General features: G+C 36.7%; 3 protein-coding genes and 1 long non-coding RNA gene across 4 annotated transcripts in view; 2 read left to right on the top strand and 2 right to left on the bottom strand.

Annotated features, from left to right (window-relative positions):
- LOC149691840 (uncharacterized) overlaps positions 1 to 24,993 on the top strand; it is a 52,293-nt gene extending 27,300 nt beyond the window's left edge. The window contains exons 2-3 of the long non-coding RNA XR_016383513.1: positions 16,198 to 16,313; positions 24,922 to 24,993. This is a non-coding gene — a long non-coding RNA (uncharacterized LOC149691840). The remainder of the gene's footprint in view (positions 1 to 16,197; positions 16,314 to 24,921) is intronic.
- LOC149691842 (uncharacterized protein C12orf56-like) lies at positions 1,942 to 18,816 on the bottom strand. Its single transcript, XM_089869284.1, has 13 exons — positions 17,507 to 18,816; positions 5,786 to 6,059; positions 5,321 to 5,702; positions 4,262 to 4,456; positions 4,045 to 4,168; positions 3,919 to 3,971; positions 3,691 to 3,835; positions 3,499 to 3,605; positions 3,343 to 3,435; positions 3,121 to 3,262; positions 2,909 to 3,061; positions 2,634 to 2,815; positions 1,942 to 2,545 (listed from the first exon to the last, which is right to left on the bottom strand). The coding sequence occupies exons 1-13, from the start codon at positions 17,741 to 17,743 to the stop codon at positions 2,392 to 2,394; spliced, it is 2,241 nt and encodes a 746-aa protein (XP_089725410.1). The 5' UTR covers positions 17,744 to 18,816; the 3' UTR covers positions 1,942 to 2,391.
- On the top strand, positions 19,987 to 23,503 carry Gp93 (heat shock protein 90 Gp93). The gene is made up of 8 exons (XM_089869283.1): positions 19,987 to 20,172; positions 20,259 to 20,376; positions 20,456 to 20,597; positions 20,681 to 20,797; positions 20,864 to 21,501; positions 21,956 to 22,939; positions 23,013 to 23,322; positions 23,395 to 23,503. Exons 1-8 carry the CDS (start codon positions 20,130 to 20,132, stop codon positions 23,416 to 23,418), a joined length of 2,376 nt encoding a protein of 791 aa, XP_089725409.1. The 5' UTR covers positions 19,987 to 20,129; the 3' UTR covers positions 23,419 to 23,503.
- LOC149691839 (uncharacterized) lies at positions 23,445 to 25,837 on the bottom strand. The gene is made up of 5 exons (XM_089869287.1): positions 25,698 to 25,837; positions 25,502 to 25,613; positions 25,244 to 25,412; positions 25,042 to 25,176; positions 23,445 to 24,978 (listed from the first exon to the last, which is right to left on the bottom strand). Exons 1-5 carry the CDS (start codon positions 25,733 to 25,735, stop codon positions 23,861 to 23,863), a joined length of 1,572 nt encoding a protein of 523 aa, XP_089725413.1. The 5' UTR covers positions 25,736 to 25,837; the 3' UTR covers positions 23,445 to 23,860.
- Positions 25,838 to 26,692: the final 855 nt, after the last annotated feature.

Genomic DNA, 26,692 nt, shown 5'->3' with positions numbered 1-26,692 from the left:
CAGTGTGTTGTGTAGTGGCATGGCCCATATCAAGCCGCTTATCTTCCATCAAATAGAGCTCTACTGGACATGCGTGAATTTCGTAGCGTTATCAAAGCAATGAAATACAGTCACGCAATATTGCCCAATCACTACTCCAGGAAATTGTAACAGTTCTGCTTAAAAATATAGTTCTAGACACGCCCCCTTACACAGCGCATTGTACACCCCTTTATCTTATGAAAGACAAACATAAGCGCGAACAATATTATATATATTAACTTACCTCATTTTAAAAAGACCAATTTTTCTTCACTAACTTCTAAAATGACGGTCTATGGTATATAGTAGCCTGGCAAAATTTGTCAAATACGTCTCAACTTTTATACGAGATGAAAACTCGAAACTGTCATCTCAAAAGTTGATAGAAATGTTTACCAGCAGCTTGGGACATAACTGCATCTGTGAAGCGATAAACGTCGTCTTCCTGTATACTTCCTTTAATACACGTTGGGTTTCTCTACCTCTCTCCCTTGGAAGCTTCAAAAACCGCTTATAAAATTAAATTCCCTTGAAAATACGGGTGGTGGAAAAAAGGTACATCATATCTTGGCGGGAGGATGCTAGAGCGGAAGAGAACCGTCGGGAGGAACTGAAAGTAGACGATAGTTAAGTCACGTGCCTGGGAGGTCTTTCTATCCTCACTTTCGTGATGTTCATCTTCCATCTCTCCCCCTTCCGCTCTTGAGCTTCCTCATCCCTAGTCTTCTTGATCCCAGGGTCTTAATTTCTCTCCCTTTTCCTTTGCCTCATCGTGAGACTTTTAAAGTTAGGCCTAGGCGGGGGTGTTCTTGGGGAGGGAGGGAGGAGAAAGAAAATCGTATCTTCACGGATGTATTTTTAACCTTTTTTCTTTTTTCTTTTCTATACTTCCCGAGCTCTTTCCTTTTCCATCCCCTGTTTTTCAAGGTCCATTCAGACTTTAGAGTAAAATCTTACGTTCATTCACGTCGGTGAAGACTCTTTACTCGCTTAATTAGACACGTGTCAATGACTATGCATAAAAGATTCTTTGCGGGTTTAGTTTAAAAATTATTATCAGTTTCGTTGGGTAGTGAGTGTCGAGATGGCATTACCACCTCGTTTGCGCCTTTTCTTTAGCTTCCATAGCTCACTCGATCGTGCCTTAGTGACGCGTGATCGAGTCAGCTACGATTTAGCAGACGATATATGAAAACAGTTTTATTCAATTCCTGGTGCGGTATTAGTCATTTTAAACGTCCATCTATTTTAGTATTTTAAAATCTTGGTTGAAAATCACTTCATATACGCGACAACTCGTTTTAAGTCGTGTGCTCTCGCGTCTGAACAGGGAATTGAACGTACCGAAATAAACGAGGCGACCAACAGGAACATAAGATTTTACTCTACTGTCTGAACGGGCCTTTAGTCTCTCATCTCTCCTTATGTCTGACTTCTACCCAAGGTTACTTTTCATCGACTCTTTTCCCCTCTTGAACAAATTTAATTTAATTCCGAGGGGTTAATCACTTCCAAGAGTCCATTTATACCGATTACTGATTACGCGTAATGAGTTAAGCAATCTCAAAGGTAAGGGTTTACGCGTAATCCTTTTAGTAAGTACAGTGAAAGGTACAACCGTGTACACCGATTACCATGAGCAGTGATTGACCCCTCGTTTTATTCAGACATTGTCCAGACCAATCCGTAACAGTGCCGGAGATTAACGCATCAAATGTATATTAAAAATTAGGATGGTGTTTTTGTCTAGCGCGATGACAGGATGATTATAAGGTTTAAGTAGAGTTTAATTGTTGCCTCTAGCTTGGTTTAATTAATGTCTACTGGCCAAGATACTTAAGCCTTGACCCTTAAACTCTCTCGACCAGTTGACGAACTATAAAGTCACGCAGAAATTAATTAATTAAATAAATAAAACAATTATTTAGTTTCAAAATTTATTAAATACGAAATACAAAAAGAAGAAATAAGTTTTGAAATATAGTTTTATATTTATATTATATCACTTTGTAACCGGGTCGCATTTTAAGGATATTTTTTTAACAATACTTCACTTGATTTTTATTTTTATTTTTTTATAATACCATAAAGTTTTTAACTTCAATGACTAAATTTCAATGATATATTTTTTATTAATTTATTTTTAAGTGATAGATAGAGAAGTGTCCAATTTTAACAATTGCCATATTAAATGCCTTTTAAGACGATACCACTTTGGGGTCAAAAATAGTTATCGTCTGAAGAGGCCTTAAGTTAATTATTTCTAAGTTGGGTGAAATATTTCGGAGTTTAGATTTAAAAAAAAAACCAATTAATTTAATTAGACAAAATTTTCGGCCTCTAATTGGTCACACAGTCTTACTCTTATTTTTAAGTTGAACAGTGTATGGTGGCATAATTAGACGTAATTGGTTGACGACCCAAGACGTATTTACGTAAATCATCCACAATTCGCAATAGACTTTGTCGTATTGGATAATTGGGTGGGATCTTTTGACTAATTACTTTTCTTAATATGAAATACCTAAATAGTAAATGAAGTTGAATTTAATTTAATTGGTAATTTATTTATTTTTTTGGGGGGGGGGGGATGTTTTAGTAAGAATACAAACCTAACATCGTCGGCGTAGTTAAGCCTAAAATGCAAATCGCAAAGCGGAGAATGAGTAATTATGACGTGAAGTACTGAGAGTTGTTGATGAACTTGTACGCTTTGGCTAGGGGTCAAAGTTCCTCGACTGGACGGGGTCGAGACTGATAACACGTGACTCATTAACCTCGAGACGAAAATTTCCTGTTTTGTTTAATCAAAAAAGAAAAAAAAAGAAAAAAGGCTTAGTAAATATTTCCCCCTCCCCTTTTTGACCATTCATCTTTTACCACTGACCCATTGCTTAACTTCTGTCAAAACTTTGACAATCCATGATAAACCGTATGTTTGTTGCTTGGTAATCATTTCTTGACCCTGATAGGCTATTTGCATGATATTATACAGCGCGGACGAGCTGTTATTGGTCAGTTCCAAGACGGACCTTATCAGCTATGAAACAGTTTATTAATATTGCGAGGGTTTTTTATTATTATTATTTATTTTCTTACTGGAGCCTCTTGGAATAATTCCCAATCGTGAGATGATTGTCTTTTGTGTGACGTCACCACGTCTAAGATGGCGTCCCTATATGCTAGTGGTACCCATGGAACCGCCACTAAACATAGCAGTAGTTCTCTGGTGCATCTACCACTGTTTTTATTTTTTTTTATAAAATTGAGTTAGGCTTAAAGTTTCTAAAAATAGGCTTAAGGTATAAATTTTTTAAGTACTTTTTGTACGTGAGGTGATGAGATCTGGCTGCGTGGGCCTCGGCACTACCTTGTAGTAAAGAATCCAATAGTTTTAAAAGCAAGGATGATAATCTGAGGAGTAGAAATACATATTTTAGTACTTCATTTCAAATTAACCTTAATATGACCTTGTACTTTAATTTATCCATGGTGGAACCAATGGTCTGTTTTTCGTGGCTGTTTTCAGGTGCACTGACCAAACTTCGTAGTTTACTAACCATGGCAGGAAATAGTGTGGGATTCTTGTTTGGAAATATATCATGTATTAATTAATTAACAGAATCGTATCATTTATTTAGGCTTAAGAAAAAAAAATTGAAAACTCACTTTCCAAAACATTTTTTTAATTGTGACCGATTTCTGAACGTCTTTGGACAAGCTCTCAATAGAGCGTCTGACGTTAGCGATATCCAAATCGGTGGACGAAGCCAAATTTCGTTGCAATTCTTCCAATACTTGTTCGTATCGTTCACTGTGGCGTAATCAATAATTATCATATTTAATTATTGCTAATTATTAGTGTTAATTGAAAGAAACAACAAATTCAAACCGTACTCTGAATTAATTTTTGTAATAGTTGGAGCCGAATCTAGCTTCATTGTAGAACTCTATAGAGGATTGAGAAAAATAAATAAATAATTAGGCTTAGCTGTTAGCCTAATTCGGGCCTAATTCTCTTACAATAAGTAAATTATTCCAAGCGTAAATCAGGAAACGGAAGACTGGGCACTGCGGGGTTAATACGTAAATATGCAACTCTAGTTCCTTTACGGCCATTTTGGGTTTTCCATTCAAATCTGCCGCTCTGTGAAAAATGAAAAGCGCGCCAAGATTTGTTATTAGAGAGAGTAGGGACATCTAGGACTTCACTAAAAGGCGGGAAACTTATAAAGCGGACCCTTCATCATCCAGGAGGGAAGCCAGAGAACGTTGCTTCTTTCGATCGTGGTCGGCGTAGTTGCCCAAGGCCGTTTGAGATCGGAAATTGCATTGGGCCGACTGGGGCGCCACTCTCAGGGTGGGCAGTTGCAAAAGTCCCGCTAGTACGTCATCATTACTGATTAGACTAGTGGGAGTGACCGGTTCCGGAGACCTTAAACAGAAAGAGAGAGAAAAGATGAAAGAGGCAGAAAAACGTCAAAATAATAGGCCCATTCTTCCTAAATCCATTAATTCACCCAGCGTCTCTACCCTATAGAAAACCCTTTAGTATAAATCATTCGTTTGTGATTTATAATAAATCGTTCTGAAATGATTTCGCAAAGAAATCCAAGTCTAGGTACTGTTAAATCATTTCCTTCCTATTTTATTGGGTTAAATAGAAAATAATACCATAACCCTATATTATACTCCTTATAAGAATGGGGTCTACCATATCGAGTTAATTTACAACGTTTTAAACCCCATAGGAATAAATTAAAACTTAAAAAATAAAATATATAAATTTTTTTGGAATTGGTGTATTGAGAGGTAAACATTTCTACAGGGGCCGTAGAAAATACATGGGGCTGTTTCAGCCTGTATCTTGGCTTCTCCCTGAACACTGACTGGTGTATTGAGGAAAAGTAGCTTTGCAGGGGCCGTAGGAAATACATTAATCTTTTTTAGCTTATCTGTAAATATCTTGGAAAATTTATTTTTAAACGTTTTAAAACTACTTCCGATTAAAAATTGGTTCGATAATAAAAAAAACAAAGTATCAAGCCTTTTAGTAAAGGGTTAAAAAATAGATGCGACGCCGGAAACCCTATTAAACAATTCTTTCATCGCCCTTAATGTTAAATGGCTTAAAACATCCTGAAAGAAAACCTCTTTAGGAAGATTAAAAAAAGCTAGAGATAAATTTAAAGGATGAGCACCCAGCGTTAGCTAAGGCTTAAACTCCCTCGCGATTGGCCCAAATCCAATTTACGTCTAAGCTCTGAAGGTCTTAAAGATAACGTCTTTAGATCTTTACCGATCGTATCCGGATGAGATGGAGAACGTTTCGCTGACAGTTGGCGAGTTCAAGGGTAATCGTTGCGTCATGGAGGTGGCGGGTCGTGCCGGGTAATAATCGGGGTCTAATTGGGCCAATTGGTTGGGCTGATAGGGTGATGGCGAACGGAAGAGAAAACCGGGTGTCGAGACATCTTCGATCCGGAAGTTGGGTTTGTTGTCACCGGAAGGGGGGTCACTACCGATTCCGGAATCTGAAGAAGCGTCGTTGTTACTCGGTGATTCGTCGTCTTCGATTGGGGTTGGAACCCTCGGTGAACTTTGACCCGAACGACTTTGAAATTTATCCCGTATTTTCAGCGGTATATTTAATAGTAATCTACGAAATTTCCTTCTTCGACCTGTTACATAGTAAAAAAAAAACAATAATTATTTAAATACCTCAATTATAGAATTCTAAAGTTAATTTAATGAAATTAATTACTAAGGCCGTTGATTCGTTTATTTCCGGAGCCATCCTCGACATTCGCTTCCGGTCCTGGATCGGAACAGGTGGACGCTTGTTCCGAGAGTACTGAAACTGAGCGATTAAAAGCGGTGGACGAGGCGCAAGTAGTCGTTGCTGATCTCGCGTTATCTTCCTCTACCGGAAATTCAGCTTGTATTTCCCTGTTTTCCGGATTGGCCCGGAACGTTACCCGAATATGCTGGGCTTGATCTCGTTCCGCACCCGTTAGGAAATCGGGGAAATCGTTAACCTATTAGAAAAGACATACGAAAAACCATTTTAGAACTTTAAAACGAATTAGTAACGAAATAGGCCTAGATGAAAGAAATGTGAAGAAAATAAAAGTTTTTCAATTTAGGCTTAGTTTTTGGCCTTGGTTTTATACTAAATGGTTGTAAAAGAACACTTAGCCAAAGTGGTTTTCAGTTCTAAATGCTTCCCTGGTTTCTTTTGAGATTGTTAGACGCGGGAATACATACAGGTAATAGGAATGATTGTGAACCCCTATATTAATTTCTATGCCGGTTTTGTGGGCTGACCTCGAGAACTTATTATTCGTCACGACTCATAATTCTGATGGAGTCTTTCTATCTGTCGTTTCATTGGTTGGTATCAACGCGAGTTCCTATTCACGCGCAGGATTTAACAGGCAGCAAGGTAAAATTCGTCATGTATCATCATGATTAGTCTAGCTCTTCCCATAAAATCCGCCTAGAGACGTTGAGTGAAAATGCTAGGATTTAGCACATTGATTCCTAGTAGCTGTATGCATTCCTGGTTGATGCGGGTTAGGTCTTTCTTCTTAAAAGGATCTAAATCAGCTTAATGAAATGTTTCGCGTTGAAGAGAGAGCGAAGGGTTAGCTATCAAGAGAACCTGGAAAATCTAATTTAATTGTATAGTGTATATTCCAACGTCCTTCACTTAGATGCCATAAATTTAAAGATTCTTTGGGTTAACAAGGGGTGAAGATAATTCGGATGTAAGATTCAGACAGTTTCTCCCCATTATGTTTAAAAGGTTCTGCGCAGCTCTTTTCGTGCCATGGTATAATTGGAATTCATTGAAAGTTCTCCTTCCATAAATCGACTATTACAGTAGTGTTAGGATATATAGAGAAAGTGTAGATATTAAACTGAGAAACCATATCCTTCTTTATTAGTTCTATAACGCAGTTTAGGGCATGTAAAGTGTAAAGGTCAAGTTATGTTTGAAATTGAAAACCGCCAGGGGGCCTTATATGACTCGAAACATATTCGTAAGCCTTTGTAAATTAGGCCTATACCTCATCACTTAACCCTAATCTTCTAAACTAGAAGCTGGAAAGGGCGGGAAACTACTCAACTTTAAGCCTAATTTCTCTATACCCTAAGGTGACCATTATTTTTCTTCTTTTCCGTAGAGGTTGTAGCCATTAACAAACAACTGTTGACCGCTGCGCACACTAACTTAAATGCGTGACAAACATTTTTTTTTTCAAAGAGAGTCCATAAAAACGCGTGCGAAGAATTTTTACGTATAGATTATGTTTTTTTACCTATACCTGCATCACTTGTGTTTTTATCGGTTTTTCGTCGTAAGCAGAGAGAATTAAGAAAGGGGGTGGAAGGTCCTGCCTTTCGCATTGCAAAACACAATCTAGCCAGTCTCGTGCCAGGTCACGTGACAAATCTCACGCCTTCAAGCGAGGTGAGACCGGAACTCGATCTCGCCTATTACTTCTGATCACGTACGGTTGTTTTTGAGCTACATTTTTCGCCCCCAAGTTTCTACTCCCGTTCTAAATTCTCTCCGTCTTAAGCTACCTTAATTCCCTGTAGTGTGGATGTAAAAGAAAGAAGTAGAAGTAAACAAGGCGCGCGCCGAAATTTCTCTTCAGCTAGCGCTGCTGGGGAAGAGATGTTTTTTTAAAAAACAATGACAAAGCGCCGGTTAAGAAACGAAACAACTAAGGCTATAGTTGAAGTACTCGGCAATTTTGTACGTTGTTATTGTAAAAATGATAAAAGCGGAGAATAGGCACAAAGGCCACCACCCGGGGTTAATAACTAATTAAGAATCAACAGATGGGCGGTGGCCCTTGCCTCTTTTTGTTAGACGTTGGTTGTATCATAAGATATGTTCCTCCATAAGTTTGCCACTGGTTACAAACTGGAGCTTGTCATGAAGTGACGTAGGTTCATAGATTCGAGGTAGCCTGGTTATGGCGCTGCTGTCAAAGGCTTAGTATACAGACTAAATAGGAAGATGGAAGTTCTGCAAAATTAACCAACCGAGTGTAGTACTTCAATTCTCGCTTGTTCTGCTAGAACTAGCTCGAGCTATAAGTCTCTCAGTGGCATTACGAAGTATAGGTAGTGTCATACTTATGGTAGGAACATAACTCATAAACTTATGTTTGCGATGTTCTTTCCAGGGCGGGGGGGGGATTCATCTGTAGGCGTATAGGCCACGTGATTTCATTGAATAATTTAAGAACCTTTACAGATTTTTCGTTATTAATTGTAATTTGTGTAAAAGATGTACATAAATTAACTTAAGTACGTTGCATCTGGTTACCTTCGATCTGTGGACCATTATTGTGTATATTATGGTTTTATCTACGTCATAATTGCATGCAGTTTTGTAAATTAAATTATTACCACCTTTAATCTCGGACAAAGTATCAAAATTATGTTTCTAATATAATAATTGACCTTCACGAGGAATATCTGGTAAATCTGATGAGAAAAGTGTCGGTCTGTTAGATTATAGAATCGATATAGGCGAGTTTCGCGCGCATATTACTTGGCGGCGGGAAAGTGGGTTAATAATCATAAAAATGAGAGAACTAATGTTCCTTTTATAGTTTGAATCTTTTCAGACCAATTTCTGGTTAGTTTTATAGATCCGCGTCAAAGGTACACGTCTAAAAATGAGGAAGTAGGTCGCTTTCCCGTAGACTATTAGACTTCCTCTATATCAGTTTTATAAACACATACTTTGAAGACTTACAAATCTTTTTGTTAGCGTCCAGGCTGAGAAATAAGGCGGTGGCTCTGGACAAATGTAGACTTTAAGAATTTGCTGGGCCAGTTTAAAAGTTAAATGCTTGGTGTGCATGGTTTACTGGCCCTATGGTAACTTAATTAATAAATTAAAATCATTCCAAGGGTAACCATTTTAAGTGGACAATGTCTACAGGGTTCATACAAATCTTGATAACCAGGACCACTCAGGGAAATAAATAGTTCACAAAAAATTCAGGGAAAGCTCAGGGAGATTTGTGAGGTTTTAGTAAGTTTGTTCTGAAGGGGTTGCTTCAACTATAAAAAAACCACTTCCTTTGTTATTACTCCATATATGGGAAAAACCTGGAAAACTCGGAGAAACATATGGGAAAAAAACCTGGAAAACTCAGGAAAATGAATAGTTCACAAAAAATCCGGGAAATGAATAGTTCACAAAAAATCAGGGAAATTTGTGAGGTTAAATTTGTGAGGTTTGAGTAATTTTGCTCTTTAAAAACTATAAAAAACCGCTTCCTTTGTTTTCCTTCCATATATGGGAAAAAACCTGGAAATATCAGGGAAATATATGGGGAAAAAACCTCTAAAACTCAGGGAAATACTTTTTCAAAAAGTATGAATCCTGGTCCAGTTTATTTAATAAAAATGCTTGGGCTCTATACTGGCCATATGGCCAATTTAAAAAAATCCGTTTTTCTCAGCCTGGTTGGCGTCAGTGACCATTCTGGCGTCATGTAAGAAGATATAATATACAGGGTGTTTGTGAAAAGTCCATCAATAATGAAAGGGCGTATTTATTGGGCCATTTTGAGTCGAAAATGTTCTATGACATTTTGCCGTCCGAGCCACGGTTTTCGAGTTATGATTTGAATATTTTAGGGATGACCCCTTCATTAAATTAGCGCTGTCTTTCAATTTCTTAATTAAATTTAAGGGGTCATCCGTAAATTACTCCAATCATAACTTGAAAACAGTGGCCCGAACGGAAAAATGTCATAGAACATTTTCGACTCAAAATGGCCCAATAAATACGCCCTTTCATTATTGATGGACCTTTCACAAACACCCTGTATTACTTCCTTTTTTTACTTTATATTAATTTATTTCTGATATATTTTCCGTAACTTCCAAGTACGATTCATTGTCTAATATTGAATTTTGAAAGGGAGGGGGCGTGGCTAATCGTTTAGTAAGCTTGTAGGTCAATTTTGTAAAGTTCTATAATCGTCTATGGATTCAATATCTTAAAAGGACATCATTATTCCCTCCCCCACTTCTGTTATGATCGTCCTGAATGAATGTCCTTCTCTTTCCATCAGCTCTTCTTTCACGAAATCTACTTGTCCTTTTCTTGAAAGACTTAAGCCTAAGTAAACATTTTTCCTAACTATTTTAGTCTTTTTGGCGAAATTGTGAATGGAGGGAGACTAGAGAGAGAGAGAGTCAAGTTGGTTAATATTTATATTCCTGGTTTGCTCCGAGCAATTTTCCTGGTGTTTTGTTTTGAGGGGGGAAGGGCTAAAGGGGGTCATGACCTCGTAATCTTTAACCCCCAGTCGTGTGTGTGTGTATACGTTTTCCTCGCATTTAAATATTTATGAACTTTAGGACGCTTTTACATTTGCAAATAAGGAGAGAAAACTAGATGAAGATGAGGTCATATTTTTTCTCTATTTTAAAATTTAAAATTCCTGTATAGTGGTAGTTTTTTTTTCAATGAAAAAGAAATCTGTATATATTGAGAGTAGGGTAGATGTAGGGATTTCCGATGTATTCAAGTCGAAAATAGAAAATATATGGCGTCATATTCTGTCATTATAACATAACATACGTGTCACGTAACAAGGTTAAATCGAATCGGAAACTTGGAACTGGGTAAAGAAAAAAATATATATGATATAATCATTGACGTAAGAGCTAGATAGCTTTCCCTTCCCATTTTTTCCCTTCCTTTCCTTTAGTTTCCGGAATTTCCTATTTCTTCTTCCCCACATATTGCTATAAATAGTACAGGGTGTTTTTAAAAACCAAGGGTAATAATAGGACTATATACCGAAGTACAGTGGGATGCGGCTCCATTGGAAATCAATTTTATAACTTCTATAAAATGTATAACTTCTATGTGAAATTTTGCACGACAAAGGACACCCCTAAACAAGTTAAGATCATTGGAGTGTTAATTAAATGGATATCTATATGACATTTTGCTCTGAGTGACACCCTAAACAAGTTCTGGTTGTATTGCTTTATGGATGACCCCTTAATTAATTAAATTAGAAATCTATGTGTTTCAGTTTCTTACTTAAATTTAAGTGAGGTCGTCCCTAAAACATTCTAATCATAAATGTCATGTAACATTTTCGAAGCTAAATTGATTTCCCAAGGAACTATATTTACACCACAATACGTCGGTCTAACCCAAGGGTCTAACCACACTCCCATTTTGGAAGACTGTATTTATTTTGGCAACTGTTGGTTTTGAAATAAATCAAAGATAAATTTTGAAAGTTTTTGTTCTCTTCTCTCTTTTCTCTCTATTTCGAGATAAAGATTTTTGCAAGATTTCTAAGTGTTTTTTAATCCAGTTTCCTGGAAAAACCGATCGAGATAGAACAAAACTAAAAATAATAACAAGGCTGTCAACGTACCAATTGTCAAGGTCAAAATTTAAAAATCCAAAAATAATTACTTAAAAAAAGTAACAATCTGAAAACTTTCAAAACAGAATGACTAAGGAGAAATCTTTCATGGCAAGATCTTTGACCTTTCTTTCTGATCGAGTGTTTTCTCATTTAAACTTTTGATAACTTTGCATGGTCACGTGTCCACTCTTTCCTTCAAACATCTTAATAGACTATTAGCGCGCTTTTCATTGAGAGACGGAAGGGGGGGGGGGTAAAACTTATTTGAGGTACGTCATAGGCACGTGATTGGGAAAAGTCGTGCTTCAAAGAACCTTAATTAGTTCTTTTAATTCTAAAACAACTACTTCTGGGAATTTGCGCTTCAAACTCGCGAAAAACAAGGACTAGATGGTGCGATCCCACCCACTCCATGTAAAGTCTTTGTATATTTTCATCACGTGGTGCGTGTGACGTACTTCAAATAAGTTTTACCCACCCCCTGATGCGTTCTTAATTGATCTCATTGTAGAAAAAGGTCTATTTCCTATGGGGAAACGAAACGGAAGCGTCTAAATTCCCCAAAGGTATCTTGAATTGACAAGGTCAAAAATATCATTTAATATTTTCTTAGAATGTCCAGAACTAATTTAAGTTTGACCACGTGCAAGCCTACCGGATTAGGTAGAAAAACTTTACCGAGATCGATCACGTGAGAATTTTGAGTTGGCGATTGTGTTTTCCGTTGTCATGGTAACGCCCGGAAACCTCTCCTTTTCGCGCTTTCAACTGAAGTCTGGATAGCCTAACCTTTCCTACACAGGCTAACACTCCTCCCACTTCCTACTTCTGGTTCTTGTCCGGCCTTTCTTGCCTTAAACATTACACGACGCCCAAGTTGCTCTGTATATATTTTAAATTATACGACTCTAGAGAGAGCGGATCGAGAGAAGGGTCTTGGATAAAAGCCATGACTAAGAGAAGGGTCGATGGTCAGTGGGTCACGGGCAATCCAGCTAGCGTTACCATTTTTCAAGGGTACTAAGAGTCGCCTGACTTGAGCGATGAGGATTTTATCTTGAAAGGTTTTTCCGATTGGGACATTGAATTTCGATTACCAATAAACTATTTATTGGTTAAACCTACCCGATTTTCTTACTGCTGCTATCCTATAATGAGATGGGTTTCTTAAACAGTCTGACAAGTAAATGTGATGAATCGAGGACCATTTTTATTGAATTTATTACAATGAAATGCAGATCTCTTTTTAATTTAAATTTTCAAGGTTTTTTTTCCTGTTGATTTAGTAGTACCGAATTTTGATTAATTTAAATGAGTCTGTTCCGTGACCCTTTTAACTTTGAGCGGGTTGTTCAGTGACCCTTTTGACTTTGAGCGGGTTGTTCAGTGACCCTTTTGACTTTGAAAGGGTTGCTCTATGACCCTTTTTAACTTTGAAAGGGTTGCTCTATGACCCTTTTTAACTTTGAAAGGGTTGCTCTATGACCCTTTTTAACTTTGAAAGGGTTGCTCTATGACCCTTTTTAACTTTGAAAGGGTTGCTCTATGACCCTTTTTTAACTTTGAAAGGGTTGCTCTATGACCCTTTTTTTAACTTTGAAAGGGTTGCTCTATGACCCTTTTTTAACTTTGAAAGGGTTGCTCTATGACCCTTTTTTTAACTTTGAAAGGGTTGCTCTATGACCCTTTTTTTAACTTTGAAAGGGTTGCTCTATGACCCTTTTTTAACTTTGAAAGGGTTGCTCTATGACCCTTTTTTAACTTTGAAAGGGTTGCTCTATGACCCTTTTTTTAACTTTGAAAGGGTTGCTCTATGACCCTTTTTTTAACTTTGAAAGGGTTGCTCTATGACCCTTTTTTAACTTTGAAAGGGTTGTTCAGTGACCCTGGTAACCTTGGAAGGGTTTTAATTTTCAATTAAGTTTAACTACTTCTACACCATAAAGGTCAGAGTTACTGCAAGTTGACTCTTTACATTCATTATAATAGTTTTTCGAGTCTGGAAATCCGGCTACTCTGTTGTGTTTTGATGTACTAGAATCTGAAAACAGTGAAAAGGCAAATTGTGCGCGGCCTCTGTTGTTATATATACTTGTTAGTTTTGTTATGGTGGATTGAAGGATTGGCTTAGGCCGTATCCTGCCGGATATTTATTATATCTAATGAAAAATATGATACATCATTCTCGTTCCCGGGGACCCGGGGTGAAAGTTTTTAGACTACGCCCTTGTTCTACTCTACCTTTCATAATTAGTATTACTAATAATGAACCCCTCCCCCACCCCCGGTGTGACGGATGAGGAAGCCATTTTTAAGCGTAACTCGTGCCGAACTCCGTAGGTTTTATTATCTATTAGTGCAAAACTTTATCGCCTTTTTTTGGAATTTATTTAAATGAGATAGGCCTAATACTTTCCCTTAGCATAAGTTCATAAGGTATGTTCCATAATAAGTTTGTCACTGGTTACAAACTGGAGCTTGTCCTGAAGTGTTGAGGTAGGTCATAGATTCTTGTGGTAAAGGGATGCCTAGTTTTGGCACTGTCAAAGGTTTACTATAGACTAAATAGGAGAACTGGAGCTTGTCATGAAGTGTTGAGGTAGGTCATAGATTCTTGTGGTAAAGGGATGCCTAGTTTTGGCACTGTCAAAGGTTTACTATAGACTAAATAGGAGAAGATGGACTGCAAAACTAACCGACTGCTAGGTAGTACTTCAATTCTCGCTTGTCGCTCTGCTAGAACTAGTTCGAGCTGTAAGTCTCTAGCATTACGAAGTATTATGTAGTGTCATACTTATGGAAGGAACATATCTTATAAACCTATGCCTTAGTTAAGCTTCTGAAGCTCACACGTGAAGAAAGCCCAGATATACATTTATTTTTATTTTTATTTGTATCTATACTTATATAAATTTGTAAAAAACTGTTATTGTATTAACCCTACTTGTGAGCAATTACTTGCTCCTCCCTGATTTAATCGGCATTCACCTATATGTGAAAAGTTAATAAATATGCATTCGTTCAAATATTTTGCCTTAATTAAGCCTTTGCGTATTAAATTGTTAAGCCTAAATATTATTTTCGTGAATAAGACTGTATAATTTTATTTATTAATACTCCCTTAATGCTTTTTTAATTCATTTGACGTAAGTAATCTTAAATTTAAATTCAACTAAAAGTTATTTAATTTATAAGGTATAATTTATGGATATTTTTCCTTATAATAATTACCTTTAATTATCGTGTTTATCCGCGCTACTTCCTTTTAAAGTCGGAATATATAATATATAATATATAATATAAAATAATAAATAGAAAATTTTTTAACTTTATATTTATTGGACGTCGTTTATGATAACGCATTTTCCTGGTATCATAAGTTTATAAGATATGTTCCTACCATAAGTATGACACTACCTATACTTAATTCGTAATGCTACTGAGAGACTTACAGCTCGAGCTAGTTCTAGCAGAACGACCAAGCGAGAATTGAAGTCCTACACTCGACTAGTTTTGCAGGACTTCCATCTAAATCCTATTTAGTCTGGCCTAAGCCTTTGACAGCGCCAAAAACAGGCCTCCCTCGCTTTACCTCGAATCTATGACCTACCTCACTCACTTCATGACAAGCTCCAGTTTGTAACCAGTGACAAACTTATGGTGAACATATCTTACCAACTTATGCTGGTATATATACCAATTTAAAATAACCTTCAAGAATTAGTTTTAAATCCCTGGTTGCACGGTCGGCTTTGGTATATTAAATTTCGTAATGGATCTACATTTCAAGGTTAATCCTTCTCTTTTCCATCAAAAAGTTATCAAGTTTATTTTTTAGGTGGACGATTTTCCTCGTACGCCTCTAGAACACCAATAATAAAAGAAAGAAAAAAAAAAGAAATATTTAAAAGACAAGATTCTTCGTTTCGAAAGTAACGCGGCGGTTTTTATTCGTGTATACTTTTATTACACAGGCTACGTTTACATTGGAAAAATTTCGCCGGTTTAACCAAATGTGATGCAAGCGGTGTTTTTTTAATCTCTATTTTTTCCTCCTTGCGTGGGCCTTGTATCTTTAATGACGTCTAGAACTTGAAGTAAATATGTTGGATAGATTTAATTTTGGAAGTAGGCATGGAGAACGGTTAGTATTTACTTCAGTCCGACTCATAGCCCAGTATAAAGCCCCTCCCTCGAACACGTAACGAAAAGTTTCAATTATCTTATTGGCCCACTTAAACTTAATTAAATCTGTCCCTGATTGTATGTAATATAGACAGGAATAAATGCAGCTCCTTGGAATCATTGTGGTACATCCATTTTCACTCAACGTATCTAGGCGGATTTTGTGGGAAGAGCTAGACGAATTTTACCTCGCGAATAATCATTCTTGCTGCCTGACCTCGCGTTGCTACCAACCAATGAAACGACAGTTTGAAAGACGCCATCAGAATTATGAGGAGCAACTGATAGTACTAAGTTCTCAAGCCTAGCTCATAAAACCCGCATAGATATTAACATGGAATATATGGTGCACAATAATTCCTAGTAACTGCATGTATTCTTGTTTAAAAATGCACCTTTTTTCAAAGTAAAGGGAAAATACTTTTATTTTAGCTTTACCAAATTGTTATCTTTAAGATAAAACGCTGAAGGGTGCGCAAAAACTAGTTTTACTTCGTAAAATATCACTTCAAGTTAGAAACTTTCGCTTAAATCAAGGTTTACTTTTATGCAGGAATGATTATTATCGTGAATTTACGGCCAAAAATAATTTATCAATCAAATCGTTGCTGTGTCTACGACGAAAGGAAGGTGGGAGGAGGAAGCAACCTTTTTCTCTTTTTTGTTCAAGTATGTTTTCTGATTAATATTATAAAAGAAAAACAAATCTAGGACATGGAAGTAATTTCTCTTCTACCCTTCTATTATAGAGGTGATATAGGCTTATCCAATTATTAGCTCCCATTATTATAAGTAAGGGCATGTGGGCGGCTAATTTTCTGATTTTTTTCTGGCGCTCTTTTTTTTCCCTCCAAATCGCGTGAACTTCTCGCGCTCTTTTTTTTACCCGCCAAATCGCGTGAACTTCTCGCGCTCTTACCCACCAAATCGCGTGAACTTCTCGCGCTCTTTTTTTTACCCGCCAAATCGCGTGAACTTCTCGCGCTCTTTTTTTTTCCCGCCAAATCGCGTGAACTTCTCGTGCTCTTTTTTTTTCCCGCCAAATCGCGTGAACTTCTCGCGCTCTTTTTTTTCCCGCCAAATCGCGTGAACTTCTCGCGCGCTTTTTTCCCGTCAATGCATGTGAATTACTGGCCACTAAAATTCACAAGATATACTGCAAAGGCCAATTGTGACCCCTTTGAGTTTGTTTGACCGGTTAGACTTCGAAGAGAAATGGTTCAAACACTTGGAAACGTTTAGTCCCTTTCGACCGAATTTATATCTTGAGTATTTTAACCTAATCTAACTATAACACACCTTAACAATTGTACTGCTAAACTTGGGAGTGATTTACGTATCTGGGTCAGTTAAAAAAAACCTGACAGAAGGTCGGAAAATATTGTGTTTGAAATATTTTGACAGTCATCTCGTCCTCGGGTTGTTTTTAGATACCTTTGTTTTGATTTTAAAAAAATCTTACCTTGATATGTTAGACAATTTTAAAAGTCTACCCTTATATTTTGTGATCATGGTAACCTTTCTACCCCCAAACAGATAATATTTATGCATTTTCTATGCATATTCATGACCTCAATTTCATTTAATTTCGTCTTCTTTAAGTTTACCAGTATACTGAAGTGCCTCAACTATGATGTGTACACAGCCCCAAGCTTGCATATTGATTCAACATTTTTTCCCCATGGTAATACGGTATAGTCCGAAAGAAAAATTGAACGTACGACAGTTGTTATTTTTTATCTTTTGTCCCAGGCGTATAGTATAATTAGGCCAAGGACAAACTCGCGTCCTTATGTTTCTATCTTAGTAATTAGTAGCTAGGACCCATCGATCTAATTAAAAGTACAAATTAATTAACTTACCACGTCTATGGCATTGATAGAGGCCAAATGTACCGTCGCTTGGATTTGTCTGGGTGGGTTTCCAACTACGTATAAATGCTCGTCAGTGACCACTACGAAACAATAGGCCGGTTTTCCATTTTGATTGACAACGACGCATGGTTCATACCACGAAACTTTGTTATATTCCTCTCTTAATTGTTTTTGTAAAAAGTTCTCTAGTCGTACATGACGTCGATTTACAGGCTTCTCCGACATTTTTTTGATAGATATAAAAATAAACTCGGGTAACCCCTCGCGAAGAGTTCAAAATGAATAAAGAAAGAAACAGAAAACTTAAAAATAACTTGGGACGAAACGATTCTGCTTTTTAAATTATCATTGGAGAGTGTTTTTTCCCTGATTCTGGAGAAGATGAGAGAGTTCATCCACTCTGATCTTCATCCTCTCGTTTCTTTGACACTGATGAGATGATAAGAAACTCATATTTTTTCATCAAAGAAAAGGGGGATGGGATCATATAAGTTTCACTGTCAGATTCTACTCTACAAGAACCGTAGAAAAGGCTACATGCGCGCGTCTTGCGAAGCCGGTTACTCCGCTTCGATTGGTGGGACGTTATAACGTTGGTTCTTTCTAGCTAAGCTACTCTCCATACACTACTAGTCTCTCTCACTTCGCTCTCTTTTCAATGCACTCTCCTTGCCGTTCCCCTAGTGATTCTAGTGGCGCCCCCGCGCTGCTTACCCTCCCTACACTTTGCGTTAGGCTTAGTTAGGGTACAGGGCTGCCAAACCTAGATATACGGGTAGTTGCTACTCTTTGCAGTGTAATTTTTATGGATTTTTTACCTCTTATATGCAGTTGCAATTATTTGTACTCCCAAGGGCTCACGAAAGAATAAAAATATTCCCATACTTTGCTCGCACGCGGCACGCTTGTTTCAAACCTAGGTCTAAGGTAAATATTGATTTGTAGGGTGGTGGATTTGTCTGGTCAAGAATTTCAGGGTCACTGGTCTGACAGGGGATTGGTTTATACCTTATAGGGATCAGTTTTTAAAATATTTTTTAGTGATAGGCACAAACTGATGTGATATCGGTATAGGTGTGAGCTTCATTGGGATAAATAATTGCCAAGTTTAAATAATCGGTTAAAATCGGTATCGGTTCCAGTAAAACTTTGATATCTACATCCGTTAATTTACTGTACCTTCCATCACTAATATACTCAAGGAAAAACTTCTTTCAAAAGTATCTTTCTTAAGAAGAAAGACTCATTGTTTATGTTTTCTTAGACGCATCTGCAATCACACAAACGACCTTAATTACGTAATGTCCATAAATTACAAGGCATATTTAACAAATTACGATTGTTTCTTTGGCAAGAAACTCACATTTCACTCACCCTCCCTACTATTTTCGGTAGATTAAGAAACTTTTCACCATTTATTATTGAAAAGTTCTTTTGTGTTTGAATTTTTGTTTCCAAAGTGATTATCTCGAAGGATATTATGTTAGCCACTCTAAGATCTCTCTATGACGTGTCTTGGCAAGGGCTATCCGCTCCGCTTTAACCATTTACATAGAGAGGCTCTCTCTCAAAGAAAGGTCTACGCGAGCGACTTAGCTTCTTTGTTCTTTTTGGACATGATAGCGAGTTCGAGGTCGTTCTATGATCATCTATCACGGACGGAAGAGCTCTTTCGCGTGATATATCTCTATCAAAATCGAAGGCTTTCGTGATATGAGTCTAATTTTTAATCTTTTTTGTAGACTTACAATACCAGTACGGTATCTAATCGTCTCTCATAAAGTTCGTAAGTTTACACCCTTAAGATTTTTAGAGGGGTTTAGGGATGGAAGGTCTTCTCAATTACTGATAATCTTCGCTGGTATGGAAAGAAAACTTAGATGAAAAGGGGATTTATTGCGGCGAAACCTAATTTGAAAAAGTGTCATTTGCTAGAAGGCGTGTCGTCGGTTTTGTCGATTTTGTAGGGAATAGAGAGAATTAGGTATTACGTGACTCGTAAACCCTAGGAGAAGGTTAGAGAACTTTAATGTTGATATAACCAGCGAGTTATTGCACTGATATTTGCCCAAGGTACCTTTACTAAGCAAAGATTGGTATTAGACCTATTATGTCATGTTTTATCAGAAAGATCGTGTATTACATTTATATAGAGATAAAAGATTTATTTTAAACTTATAAATAATGATTTTAAAAAGTATTTTGAAATTTCTTTCAAATTTAATGGTTTATTTTATGAATAAAACTGAGCCACGTTACTTTTTCGCGGTTAAATTTCGCGCCTAGAGGCGCTGAAGACGGTAGGAAGATAACTTATCGTCACGTGGGCTCTTATAAGCCAATTGCGTAAAGCCAACACACTGCTTAGTGCTAATGTGACGTCAGGTTTCGTGGTTCGTTTCCATTGGCTCAAATAAGCCTTGTGGAAGCCATTCAACTTTAGACTACGTCAGATTTCGCGGTGTGAATTTGACACTTTGTCTGGAAACGCCGGTTGTATCAGGGATTTAAATTTTGTTCCTCTTGAATGTTTTAAGTTAATCACGATTAAGTTGCTAGAAGCAGCTGCTAAGAATTAGATACCAGATAAAATTAAATTAAGTTATTTAAAATGAAGCAGTACATATTTTTCCTATCGCTTTTTCTACTAGCGGGTAAGTTGATATCTCCATGACAATGAAAATACAAAATCTATTGTCAGGGGTTTCGGAGGTGAATAAGATCTTTATTTTAATTTCAGGGCTTACGAAAACTACGTGGGGCTCCGATGATCCACCGACAATAGATGAAATTAAAATTGAAAGTGATATTGGCAGTAGTCGAGATGGTTCCAAGACAGATGATGAGGTGGTGAAGAGGTAATTTAATACTTAATTAAAACACCCTTTGGTTAATTGTTTCTGGATTGGCTTAACTATATTTCAATATTACCCATAGAGAGGAAGAAGCTATAAAATTAGATGGCCTTAATGTAGCTCAAATGAAAGAAATGAGGGAAAAATCTGAGAAATTTGCCTTCCAAGCTGAAGTTAATCGTATGATGAAACTTATCATCAATTCTCTTTATCGTAACAAAGAGGTGGGTGGACTACTGCTCTTTAAATTAAATTACAAGCCTTAAAGGTTCTATTTAAGTTACAAAAATAATTAAATTTTTAATAGATTTTCTTACGAGAACTTATCTCCAACGCTTCCGATGCTTTAGACAAGATTAGAGTCTTGTCCCTAACTGACAGTACTCTACTTAAAGGTTTTGATGAATTGAGAATTAGAATTAAAGTAATTTTAACAATAAGCTTATCGTTGGTTATTGGTGCTTTAATATAAATCTTTAATTAAAAACAGGCTGATAAGGAGAATAATATGTTACATATAACCGATACCGGTATCGGTATGACAAAACAAGACCTGGTGAATAATTTAGGAACCATAGCTAAATCAGGAACGTCGGAATTCCTTCAAAAAATCACAACTTCCGAAAATCCAGGAGAAATGGGTGACTTAATTGGTCAATTTGGAGTCGGTTTCTACTCGGCCTTTTTGGTTGCCGATAAAGTCATCGTTACTTCGAAACACAATGATGACAAACAACATATCTGGGAGTCTGACTCTTCTACCTTTTCGGTTGCCGATGACCCAAGGGGTGATACTCTCCAAAGAGGAACTACGATTAGTTTGCAACTTAAAGAGGAAGCCAAGGACTTCTTGGAAGAAGATACCTTAAGAAATTTGATCAAAAAATACAGCCAGTTTATCAACTTTAATATTTATTTGTGGACGAGTAAAACTGAAACTGTCGAAGAACCAATTGAAGAAGAGGAAGAAGCGAAACCGGAGGAAAAGAAAGAAGATGAAACTGTAGATGATGAAGAAGTTAAGGTGGATGAAGAGAAGGATGAGAAAAAACCAAAGACCAAGAAAGTTGAGAAAACTACTTGGGATTGGGAACTGATTAATGATTCAAAACCTATTTGGACTCGGAAGTAAGTATTATTAATTATTATTTATGGTGGCTTTAAAGGGAGGGTGAAGTAGAAAATCAAGTGATTTTTTTTATGGATTTTTCTACTAATTATAAGACCAGTCTGCATAGTGAAACATTCAGGAAATACCAGCGCCACGATTATCACGTCGCGCGCGAATTTTATCAAATCTCGTGATAAATTTCATTCGACACGGAACGTGCCACGAGAATTTTGTTAATAAAAAGGCAGGGCGTTACGCGATTGGTCGGAGGGGCTTCTTTAAAATTATCCTTAAAATCTGAACCTAATTTGAATTTTAAAATCATTCGGAGTTGGTATTTCCTAAATGTTTCACTATGCAGACTGGTCTTATAATTAGTAGAAGAATCGTTAAAAAAAATCACTTGACTTTCTACTTCACCCTCCCTTTAAAGGATTGTTAACTAATAATAAATTAATCTCTTTTCTGTAGACCCGCTGAAATTGAAGATTCAGAATACAATGAATTCTACAAATCAATAACCAAAGATCATAATGACCCATTAGCAAAAACTCATTTTGTCGCTGAGGGAGAAGTGACCTTCAAATCTCTTCTATTCATTCCTGAAGTTCAACCAACCGAATCATTCAATCGTTATGGAACCAAAGTTGATCATATTAAGCTCTACGTCAGGAGGGTCTTTATCACCGATGACTTCCAGGATATGATGCCCAATTACTTGAGCTTTGTTAGAGGAGTGGTTGATTCCGATGATTTACCATTGAATGTATCCAGAGAAACTTTACAACAACATAAACTACTTAAAGTTATTCGAAAGAAATTAGTCAGGAAAACTTTGGACATGATCAAAAAGATCTCCAAGGATGATTATGAAAAATTCTGGAAGGAATACAGTACCAACATGAAATTAGGAATCATTGAAGATCCCGGAAACCGAACTCGTTTGGCTAAACTAGTTAGATTCATTTCTTCTCACGATACTAAGGGTACCGCGTCTTTGGCGGAATACGTTGAAAGAATGAAGGAAAAACAAGAACACATCTTTTACGTTGCCGGTTCTAGTTTGGCTGAAGTTGAAAGATCCCCTTTTGTCGAGAGACTTTTGAAGAAGGGATATGAAATATTGTACTTAACTGAACCAGTAGACGAATACTGCATCTCCGCTTTACCAGAATTTGAAGGAAAGAAATTCCAAAATATTGCAAAGGATGGTTTAAAATTGGATGAAGGAGAGAAAGGAAAGGAACAAATCGAGGCTTTGAACAAACATTTTGAACCATTAACCAAATGGCTTGAAGGCGATGTTTTGAAGGACAAAGTTGGAAAAGTAACAATTTCACAGCGACTTCATTCTTCACCATGTGCTCTTGTTGCTAGTCAATTTGGATGGACTGGAAACATGGAACGTTTGGCCAAGAGCAATGCTCACAGTAAAACTTACGATACCACCAGGGAGTAAGTTTTCTGTACAATTTTTAATGTTTTTTCTCAACATAAATGTAATGTTTTATGTTTCGTTTCTTTTTAGCTATTATCTAAGTCAGAAAAAGACCCTAGAAGTAAATCCGAGACATCCGCTTATCAAAGAACTATTAAAAAGGGTTGAAGCCGATAAGAGTGACGCCACCGCTAAAGATATGGCCAATATTATGTTTGAAACTGCAACCCTAAGATCCGGATTTATGTTATCAGAAACTTCATCTTTCGCTGAAAGAGTCGAAACTCTACTTAGAAAAACTTTAGGAGTTCCTGAAGATGCTCAGATTGAGGAAGAGGTTGAAAATGAAGATGATCAAGAGCAAGATGATAAGGAAGAGGAGAATATTGCAGCTGATGAAGTAAGTGTCGTATAGCACGCCGTGGTCACTAATTAGTGAATTGCTAATAATTGCTGGGGTTTTCCATTACAGGATGGAGATCACGATGAACTTTGAATAACGTCGCAGTTTAATATTGCGAATTTACAATACAATAAAAATCATTTATTTAAATATAAAACAAGTACCAAACCGCCATGTTTACATCTTCCATTTTACTTCATGATTTACTAAGAACATTTAGGATTTTTTGTTTTTGTACAGATCACAAATTATTATATATAAAAAAAACAAACAAACAAACAAACAAAACCATTTCTTTATTTCATTCATATTCATTTGTCTCGATTCTCGATTTGATACAAATTATTTCCTAGTTATAAACAATTGTTGACAAGAGTAATTGTATAAGAAACATGTCCATTGGTCAACTCAATTTTTTAAAATGTTGGACAGAGTAATGGTATAAGAAATGGATTATAGAGTAAGGTTTATAAAAAATCTTGGCAAGGCACTTTATTCGACTAATTTGACAGGTTTTAATAACTTTAATTATATTTTAATGTTTCTTCATCCTTGGGCTTTTACTTTGCATTATCTTGTGTATCAACTCCTCTTTGCAAGTACGACTTTCATCTTCGCTATCAACTGTTTCTACACGGTTTTTCTCTCTCTTGGGCGTCTTTTTGTCTTTAGTAGTTTTTATCAAACTTTTGTTTTCTGACTTTGGAGTGTCAAATATATCAGAAGTTCTCTCCTTTTTCTTTTTTTTCGAGGAAGAACCAGCCGTAGCTACAACCGCAGTGTCCTCGGTTTCTAACTGACTAACGTATTGGGCTGTAAGCTTCATCTTTTGTTTCTTTTCATTTTGTCTTTTCTTAATCTTTTCTCGGGAAGATTGACTAGAGTTGGATTTGGATGAAGATTCATCTTCGCTAATTTGGGGGGATGGAATTGGTTTTGTCTTGGTTTTAGAGGATTTTCCAGGGGTCTTTTTTGCTGGTGTTGCTATTTCATCTTCACCATCGTAGCTGGATGAATTTTCACTCATTTGGTTGGATGGAATTGATTTAGTCTTGATTTTGGAGGATTTTTTAGGTGTCTTTTTTGCTGATGTAGGTATTTCATCTTCACCATCAGAGCTGGATGAATTTTCACTCATTTGCGGGGATGGAATTGGTTTCGTCTTGATTTTGGAGGACTTTATAGGGGTCTTTTTTGCTGGTGTAGCTATTTCATCTTGACCATCAGAGCTGGATGAATTTTCACTCATTTGCATGGGGAATGAAATTGATTTAGTCTTGACTTTGGAGGATTTTTTAGGGGTCTTTTTTGCTGGTGTTGCTATTTCATCTTCACCATCAGAGCTGGACGAATCCTCACTGATAAATTGGGATTTAATTTTTTTCTTGGTGGAGGATTTTTTAGGGGTTTTTTCCATTTCATCTTCACTAATTAAGTCTTTAATTGACGTATTTTGATACTCCCCTTTATTGGAAGATCTTTTATTTGGGGTTTTTCCAATTTCTTCCTCTTTAATACTCCTATCTTTGACCTTCTTAGTTAATTTTTCCATAGAAGCATTTTTTAATTTTGATTTTTCTAATTTATCTTTCTTAGATGAGACTTTTTTACGTTTTATCATATCATCGGCTCCAATTGTTACTACTGGATCGTCTAAAGGAAAGTTAAGTATGTATAATTTATGTATACATTCCTTCTAAAGATCTTAAATGTTACCAGCTCCAAAAGCTTGGTATCTTTGCTTTAATCCCTCAGGTAGTTTTTGAATATTAGGGGAGGATTCTGGGATATTAATATCGGGAACTTTGATATCTTTTGTGATTGATATTTGTTTTGTAAACCTTTTCTTTGCTATGTAAGAATATTTTATTGATATACAAACTCTCGATTTCATTACAGTTCAGGTGGTAACACGTACCAGGTACTATTTTACCATTTTCCGGGACCAAAAGTGTAAGATTTGATGGATTTTTGTCAATTTCTTTGCATTCAATTCGTAGCCTTTCTGAATTGTTTTCCTTGTCCAGTTTAATATGTTTCATGCCACTTACCGGGATATCTTGTTCTTCCAGCAAGGCAAATTCCAGCTTAAGTAGAAAAAAACCCAGTTATAGGCCTAAATACTAATTAAGCTATAATGTGAGTTTGTTAGAAGAAGACTGGGGTTAATTCTTACATCATGGGGGGCATGAATAAGTACAAGATCATAGTCATCATCACTGTCACTTATTTCCATTGAATTATCTGGATATTCGCGACTCTCAAAGTCCTCAGGACACCTAAAAACCCTTTAAAACAAATTATTATACGTAAATTAATATTAGATAATCAACAAATGAGTTTATAGTTACACAATTTTGTATAAAACATACCCTGGTTTTACAGGTACTTGTGTTTCGGTCAATGGCATTTTTATAATAAAAAAATTCCAAACTTAACGGATCCTATAACATTAATTAACTAATTATCATATACTAGTAACGAGCAACACTATTTTACCCCGAAATTATTTTTGCCGAACTTTTGCAGAATTACCCCAAATTCAAAACTAGTAGATATTCTCCCATGCATCGTCTGCTAAAACATTCTAAATGACTTATGGGCTCCGCCTTCGGCTATTCGGGATAAAATAGTGTCCGTTTCGGCACTTTTCGGCAAAAAAGAGTGGGGTAAAATATAAAAATACCCCACTTAACTACACTTAACAATCGCAATTAAATAAAGTTAATCATTCAAATCCATTTCAGAAACTAAATAAGCCTAACTAAGGTACCCTCTCTTGCCCCAACGACACTTAAAATAATTTTTTTTTTTTTTTTTGCTCCTGAGGGGGGATACGAGCTAGGGCTGAATGAAGCCTTACAGCTGCGATTTCTTAGGTTGAAAATTGTGAGGGGAATTAATTAAAGGTTTAAGTGTTGTTTGAGTTTGGTTTTAAATTGCACAAGTGATTTTAGGGAGATAATCTCAGGGGGTAGGGAATTCCAGATGGGGACCAACCGATGGAAAAAAGAGTGCTTCAGTTGATTTTTACAGGCCTGTTGACGAAATAATTTTCTATGGTGACCACGGGTGGGGATAGACGAGGGAGCAGCGGAAAAGAATCTTTGGTCGGGACAATTTAGGATTTTGAATAAACTGATTAGGTCGAGGTAAGACCGACGAGTAGTCAAAGAAGGCCAACCAAGGGTAGATAGCCTACTGTCTCTGGGTTGATGTTTTAGGATACGCGGTAGTCGAGAGAAGGAACCCTGAATGTTGTCTAGTTGTTGAATGTCGAGAGCTGAGTGAGGGTTCCAGATTTGGCTACCAAATTCTAGGACTGGGCGAACGTAGCAGTTATAAATGCGGGTCAGAAACTCAGGGG

The sequence above is a fragment of the Phalangium opilio genome, unplaced genomic scaffold (genome assembly GCF_054372755.1).
Source record: "Phalangium opilio isolate 3A_F unplaced genomic scaffold, DU_Popi_V2 ptg000025l_1, whole genome shotgun sequence".
Lineage (NCBI taxonomy): Eukaryota > Metazoa > Arthropoda > Arachnida > Opiliones > Phalangiidae > Phalangium > Phalangium opilio.
Note: the sequence above shows the minus strand (reverse complement) of the source record. Positions and strands in the feature narration are given on the sequence as shown.